We start from the raw sequence: 7,959 nt of genomic DNA, 5'->3' as shown, positions 1-7,959 counted from the left end.
TTTAAGTGTTGGCGATTTAAGGAAGAACTTTCAGTCACACAGGATTTGACTGTTTGGAAATGAGTCCGAGTCGTGCATCAGGATTCGTGTAAGTCATCTAGGCTTCATGATCTAACCATCGAACCGTTAATTCTAGACTTCTGAAGTGAATATAAAGCGGTACCAAACTAAGAGATATAGCCCTTCGTCCCAAGTTTTTTTGTTTCTGTTGGTTTTTGAGCACTATGGTCTTGATTATCATCAATTCTGGTTTAAAATATCCCGTTTCAAGACTTTGCAGGGAGGAGCTTGTACTCAACCTGGAACGTCTAAACTTCTTCAGGGCTGATTTCGTTGCGTGTTGGGTTTGAACAAAAGAAGGTATAATGCCCCATGACTGGTGTGCAAGCAATGACGCTACTTCCAACAGTAACTTCTCATTTGCTCTTCTTTCGAGTTGGCCTTTGTGTCGTGAGCGGCTGGACTTTCTACCTTTTGCTGCAACCGTGTTTTCTGACCTAGAACTCTCATTGGAGAAGTGGGTAGTCGATACCTTCCACAATTCTATTTGTCTTCAATCTAAACCGTGTCAAACCAATGAGCACCGCGCTGCCTGATCACTTCCTTAACAAAATTTTATCACTATCGTGGTCTTTCACTTCCAAGCACTGAGGACGGCTGTTGAGCTTCAGAGCTCTTTACACGGTGACATAAACTACGTATTCATAAGTGCACTATTGACCAGTTGCGAACCTAATCAGAATCAAAGTAGCAGATTCCAGAGCAAAAGCCCATATTATTGCTGCTTAAAGTACGATAGCTGGCTATGAATCTCAAGTATTTACCCTTTTTTAAGTGGTCCTCAGACCAGCGAAAGTATTAATCTTTGTAAAGTACATTTTTGCTACATATTGGCCAAACAGGAAGAAAGTAGGAGATATGGGAAGATACAAATACTCCAACACGTGGGAGTTTAGCATGAAGGAGGAAATTTCGAGCCCTCCTGAAATGCAAATGTCAAAGCTTCAACGTGGAAACGTTTCTGGAATTTTGGTTATCTCCAGCATACAATCTGGATGATCCAGGAGACCCAGGTTCTCCAGCTCTTACTACTTGAGATTAGTGTATTCGGTAGACTAAGCATCATAAGTGTTTTGGTCAAGGCCGGCAGCAAGGTCCTCTTAACACGTGATCTAGTTGCTTTTAAAAATGATTGCTCTGTCACCGTCGGCAGTTCTTAACAGCTCAATTGCTGGTAATTCCATGTTCATTTTATTTGCTTTTTCCCTACCCTTTTCTGTGGCATAAGCGAAGCATTGCTGCTTAGATTCGGCCTTATTACTACTGAAAATATCAATTTATCAACAGCTTGTAACACATAAGCTATTATTTAACAATCATTTGACACTTTCATTATCAGCGTCACATATGTGTGACATTATGGTTTTCTCTGAGCCTGGTCTTGTCTGTGATCCATATGTTTTATCAGCTCATGACAACTGTTTTTAACAGGTCGTGTCGCATAGACTATTTTTTTCCACTTTTCGAGCTGCAGTTCAATTGGTCTAAAAATGAGAACAATTGGTGTTTTCTTTTGGGACGGTAAAACTTCTGGACTCTGCTGTTTGAGTTGCCTTCGAGATTTTAATCAGGAAGGCTTTAAGTGATGATTTAGTGAATGTGATTTCTTGACTCGCGCGAGCCTTCTTTCGTACTTCTTTCCATCTGGTGCATACAGCTAAATGCATTTTCTCTCGTAAATTCATTTCATTCTTGACTAATTTGATAACTCCATTTCGATTGCCCAATTCACGCACACGAGGATCAAGTTCTGGGACCGCACCAATTGAGTGGAAGCGAGTGCATTGAGGTTATTGACAACAATTGACTTCTTAATACCAACTGGTTCGTGTAACAGATGGTGAAGGAGCTGCGAGATGGTGAAGGGTTATGCAATCGGTTGAGACGATTTTGGGTGAATTGAATTGGTATTTTCTAAATTTCATAAGAGTTTCCAACTGCATCTTCTGTCCATCATTGGATCTTTAATTGTCTTGTTCTCTTGGAGCCTCTAGCTCCAAATGCTTGATTCAACTACTTTTATTAATTTGGAATGAGCGCCCCTTACTCCCTTTGATCGGCCAAGTCTCATAAGCTCGTTTTCGTTACACTTAGTACCAGTTTTTATCCAAAAAAATGTTCCGAAAACTTTTTTGCAAGATGATTAGCTTGTTTCGATTGAGCATATCTTCGTTACTTAATTGCTAGTGGCTCCACGCTCAACTGAATTTCTTCCTCTCTTCATTCCCTTTGCTCTGACTTGAGAGGCGAAGTACCGTCTTTCGTTCAAGGGATCTACGACATTGATAATAGCAATCAATGTCGTACCCCAAATACCTAATTGAAAGCCTTCATATCCTTTCCTGCATATCAAATCTTTTTCCTCAAAGGCTGTAGACACTCTTGCCTGTGTGGTTGAATGAAAAATAGTCTTGGTGGACCTTTTTTCTACACCAGACCAGATGATGCTGATAGTGCATCCCTCTACAGTAGAGTGTGTGATGGAGAGCATTAAGGCTATATTTAGGCTACGGCTCTTGCGTCAACTTGGTGTTTCATTGAAATCCTTCCTTCAAGATCATGCTTGTCGGTTCTATCAAATTATCTCCTCCCTATTTTAGTTTCTTCTGTTCCACTTCTTCATGTCTGAGAAGTGTGAGAACTAGTTGGACGTAATTTGTGGTTGACAGTATCACTGCCCTTCCTGACGGTTGACAGGGCCAAATTAATCCTGTTGAGCTTGTTCGGTTGCGTGCATGTATATAGCGACACCCTTTTCTCCTCTCTTGCCTAACACGAACTGCCAACCGTTTTTGTTTTTCAGCTGACTTCATCCTCCCCTATACCAGCGTCGCTCACATCAGGAAATGATTAATGTAGGAGGAGAATACGTTCTATGAGAATTACGAATGTGTTGCCGTTTTATTTGAACTGATTGATACCCCTTCTCTTTTTATAAGTTGGCAGAAATGCTGAAAATCCAGCTTTTAGTTTCCTTCCCCATCTGATCTCTCAAAAATGTAAAAGTATTTTCATCTGATTAAGACCGCAGCCCGATTTTCCCCTGATTACTGTTGCTTTTGCCCTTACGGCTATTGATGTACATTCACAACAATCTGGCCGGACTGAAGAACAACGAATCGGTATGTTAAAATTTGTCCTCCAAGATGGGTGAATCTGTTTCCAGTTCGGCATTAATGGATGGTATGGTGTGCAGAGGGGTTTTTCCGCATTTCAACTGAAGAGTTGACAAAAACCCGGTGGAGAGAATTTCGGTTTAAATAATGAACTTCATTTTTTGGGCAGTTAAGTATCTGCCAAATGGGGAGTTAGTCTTGCAGACGTATTTTGTTCTTTTCCTTCGAATTTTTACCCTATTAACATCATAAATCTGCATTCTCGCTCATTGGCCTTCCTCGTTTTTCTTGCTCCTATCGGTTGGTGTTATTGCCTCGGTTAGACTGGCAAGCTGATGAAGCAGAGGAGTAAAGTGAGTCCTTTGAGAATGAGGCGACAGTATGGTTTTCTACAATTCATCGCAAATTTTTATCGAAAACGCACAGATTGACTGATTTTATTTTCTTTATCCGATTCACTCCTTTTACCACTTTAATGTACGAAAATTGGATATTCACATTTAAAAACTTGGCATCTCGAGAGGTTGCTTCAGTCATATCTCTACTTCCATCACCTTCCTGACCTCATTGCCCTCTAGTTTCGTTGCTCTGCGTCTTGAAAGGCCGGGCTGGCGTTCAATGGGTTGGAACTTATGATAATTCATGGAAGAAATGAGAGGTTGTTCTTTTGTTCGCTTTACCATTTGCTACTCTTTTTGTCTTTTTTTCTACAATACACTATCTAAACATTTAGGCTGAGAAGCTAAACTGTCATTGAATGTTATTTCTGCTTGACTAAACTGCCTCATTTTCAGGATGTTGAACTGTAGTAGTAGATTATTGTTCATACCTGGTCTCTCGGTTACACCAATTCTCGTAGATTCATTTTGCGTGCTTTCTTCATCTTCATTACATCTTGTTTTCTCAAAAGGCGGATCAAAGTAGATCCCCGTCGAATTTCCCAAAAAGCTCAAATAGAGAGGAACAAACTAAATCTTCTAGTACTGAGGAAGTCGTTTTCTAGCTTTTGTGTGGTCTTTAAAGTACATTACTGCAGTAAAGGTGATGTCAAGCTAGACAAATTACCCCATTTTAGTTTGTTAGGCGATTGTTTGTTGGGGTTAGTATTTAATGCTTTCTAACTTCTTCCCTCATTTTTTTGAAAGGATGATTAAAACGGTACAATAGTAGTTGAGGAGGAACTAATTCTCAGAAAATGAAGAAAGTGTAACTAGGACTATTTCATTGATTGGTGTGTTTGGTTGAGGTTTAGCTAGAAAGCTAAGAACTCTCCTGTTATCTTGTGCAGTCTATTATTTTATCACTTTGATAGACGAGGAGTTTACGTAATCGTTTCGGGTTTGATTTATCATCTATCTGATTATTTCGGATCGTCAGTTTATCAAAACCATAAATCTTTCGGTTTTCATATCCTTGTTTCTCCCACACTTGTTTTCAGAGGGACTATGTTGATCGAATTGAAAAGTTGTCTTTAGACGAATGAGGAGGATATTGCCTGAGTTACTTCGACTTGTATATTTCATCTGTGCTTTTCACGCCACCTCATTACTCAATTTTCGGTCGGCAGACATTTCGTTTTTTGGCAATTTCAACACATGAAAAAGATAAGCTAGTTTTTGCAAACTTTCTAATTCGGGAACGCATAAATTTTGTTTGATTTCTGTCTGATTAAAATTACAACAATATCCTCGTTTCCTACAAGGTTTAATTATCTTCCTTGCGTCTTTTGGAATTTTTTTTAATTACGTGCTGGTTCAAATAAAGGGATAGGTTCGAGGGATAAAATATACCTTTTGGGGTTTTTGCCCCTATTTTAGCTTTTGCTGCGTAATATTATCGTCGAAAATTCAAAACTAGGGGAAAACCTTGTCTAGGAAGCTGTTTTGAGTTTAATTCAATTCCCTCCGTCTTGCCACAGCCTGTGTGAGACCTTTAATTTGTTTCGCGTCCCACTTGCCTATCCGCAGAATGACGACAGCTTTCTTTCGCACTCCATCTCCACCTACGAGATCGCACCGACACGTTCCTTTACCGCCCGCCGAACACCCGGCTGTCTCTTCCATCCCGCTATCGTTACCACCTCCGCCGCCGCTGTCCCACTTCTCGCCGCCGCACCCAATGGCGAAACCGAAATGGAGGCGGAGTCGGTGGTGATGGCAGACGAGGTGGAAGGTGTGAGGGAAGGCGCATCGTTGCATCGACCCACCTCCCTTCTACCCCACACCGTTATCCCCTCTTTTTCCACCGAGGCTGTCCAGGCCACCGTCACAGCTAACAGTAATGATCCCTCTGGACTCGGCTCTACCATCACGTCAGACGCCAACGAAGCGGTGGTGTTTAGCGCAGCATTGGAGTGATTTAATCACACCATTGTTCTAAGAGAGTAAAGATACTGGTACATAGATACTTCATCCCCATTGCCTATGTCTTTGAGTAGAATCAAAGTCAATGTCGCTTCGCACGATGCCCTCTAACCTTGCCCCTAAGAGTATTCAGAAGAATGAGGCACGGGTAGAGGAGAAATATGAGCTTGCCATCATCGCATGTGTTTTACTCACTTGTGTTTTTTTTTGTCCCCGCTCCCTTTTTGTGTCTATTGAGAGAGATTATGAAACACTATTGCCTTCAGCAAGTGCTTGTGTTTTTCTTGATCATTGTCAGAGGCTTCAAAGAGGGGTTTTGGTTCAATGTAAACTCGATCACCACAATCCCGATGTTTTGATGGTGGTCAGTAATTTCCCCTAACCGCCCCAACTACTGCTCAAATGTTAATTTGTTTTCTACATGATTTGTCACAAACTGACAGGAGATGCATCACGTGTTAGTAATACCGGGATAAAATAAGGAAATCGGGGTGCCACATGTGTGACATTGGTGAATGCTGATTAGCCGCCGCTAAAGTCCACACTGTAATGGTAAGGAATTTTCTACAGACACTTCAGTGTTTCAAGCCTGCAGAAACATCGCATGTTACAGCCTGTTTTGAGTCTTCTCACCTGGAGATAAATGGTTAACAGGCGTTGTTTATGTTCTTTAATGCGACATCTGGCTTTTACTCCACTTTTGGTGTTGTAGGGGATTACAAACCGTTATTGCAATCGCCATTTACCTGTGTTTTGTTAAAAAGAGAGATATTCAGTTTGTTCCCACTGTCAAAGATATTCACTAGAAGAATTCACTGTGGATGTTTGGATACCTTGAAGTGGTCGTGACCCCCAAGAAGATAGGCCGACTGGCGTAAGTTACGAGGTCATTACTACAAATTGTTGAAAAAAATTATCTCGTTTCAGGATTAGCATTTACTCATTTCGCTCAAAATTTTGACACGCTCTGGGTTGGGTGGTCTTATAGAAAAAGAGGAACCATTCCGACGTTTTCAGGTTGTTATAGCTGAGTGGACACCAATTATTCACGCGCTTGTGCTATTTTTAGAAGAAGGTATAAGTAGCAGAGCATAAAGCTGTGCCTACACGCCGAACCCCAGCTGTAGGGTTACCACGAATTCCGAGAGCCTTCCTAGTGCGGCGCTGCGCTTTGTACCCAACTCAATGGGGAATACACCGTCCGCGACTACCTATTTGACACAACACTGAGCAACTCGTAATCCCTTTAGACTTGCAAAAGGGAATTTCGGCTTTTAAAGTGACTTACAAGCTTTTTATTCTTTTCTCGAAAGCTTTATTATTTTATTTTCTCCTAATATGCACGAAGGATATTGCCGAACACCGGTCCTATCCATTGGTAACTTTAGTTAACTGTTGTTATGAGTCATATTTTTAATTTAAAGGTTCCACGTCGTTCGTCTAGTAAAATCTTTGTCCATCAAAGCGCCGTGTTTATGTCGAGTGGTGCAACACCTACACGGGTGTTTAGGCCATCATTCAAAGTCTGTTTAAACACCTTTTGGTGGTGCGCTTCATTGGCATTAAATTCACTCCAAAGACTTTTTAGTCAAATCACCTTACTAATTTTTCCAATAAATTCGTCAATCTGTTCTAAATTTGTCAAAATTAGGAAAAAACGGTATGAAAGAAAGTTAAATGGGGGAAGAAAAGCACACCTCTTCAGCATTTACCGTATGAATTTCAAGGATACTTTAAAAGCCTATAGGCACTGTACGTTAGGTGATATCGCGATTTGCCTTCTACTTTATTCCCTTTAGTGGATTTGCATACCTGAATGCATTAGTTAAAAATGGCGCACTTTTTCAAAGTTACCTATTTGCATGAAAACAAGGGTTAGTTTTATCTGGTTGTTATTGCTGCTTCAAAACTGGATCAATTCGGTGTCATGTTACCCCATGCCTTTATCAGGTGCGCTAGTGAAATGCCACCACTTTTAGACCTTTGCTTAACTTGATTTTAAATAGAACAACTACTTTTAAGAAACACATTTGGAAAAATTTAGCTCGCACCATGGATGTAATTGGGAACGTGGAATCAACCGAAATAGCCGAGTGTTCCGCATCCCGCAGAGAAGCGGAAACAGACGTTTGAACTTTTACGCTACATACAACTGTTGGTCGGGCAGGCCATAATCGGCCGCCGAGGTATTGATGAAATATTGGGCGTATTTTACTGTTTCCATCCCTTGAAAACCTGAAATTTGCGTGCAACGTGGCACTCTGAGAAGGCACAGACTCTAGCGGCAGAACACGCATTTGCATTTCATAAAAACGCATGGACGTTTTCTTCTATTTACAAAACACTTTTTATTTGATTTACGGAATTGTGAATAAGACTTATTTGTGACTAATTATAATTCGTGGGCAAAGATTTTGCCG

At 40.8% G+C, this 7,959-nt stretch overlaps 1 protein-coding gene across 1 annotated transcript; it reads right to left on the bottom strand. All coding sequences in view use genetic code 11, as the record gives it.

Moving 5' to 3' along the window:
- Positions 1–1,544: 1,544 nt before the first annotated feature.
- EGR_09571 (hypothetical protein) lies at positions 1,545–7,247 on the bottom strand (the record flags this gene model as incomplete). Its single annotated transcript, XM_024498820.1, has 5 exons — positions 1,545–1,810; positions 2,368–2,446; positions 4,299–4,357; positions 4,726–4,899; positions 7,142–7,247. The coding sequence occupies 5 exons, from the start codon at positions 7,245–7,247 to the stop codon at positions 1,545–1,547; spliced, it is 684 nt and encodes a 227-aa protein (XP_024346760.1).
- Positions 7,248–7,959: the final 712 nt, after the last annotated feature.

Source organism: Echinococcus granulosus (assembly GCF_000524195.1).
Source record: "Echinococcus granulosus chromosome Unknown EG_S00154, whole genome shotgun sequence".
Lineage (NCBI taxonomy): Eukaryota > Metazoa > Platyhelminthes > Cestoda > Cyclophyllidea > Taeniidae > Echinococcus > Echinococcus granulosus.
Note: the sequence above shows the minus strand (reverse complement) of the source record. Positions and strands in the feature narration are given on the sequence as shown.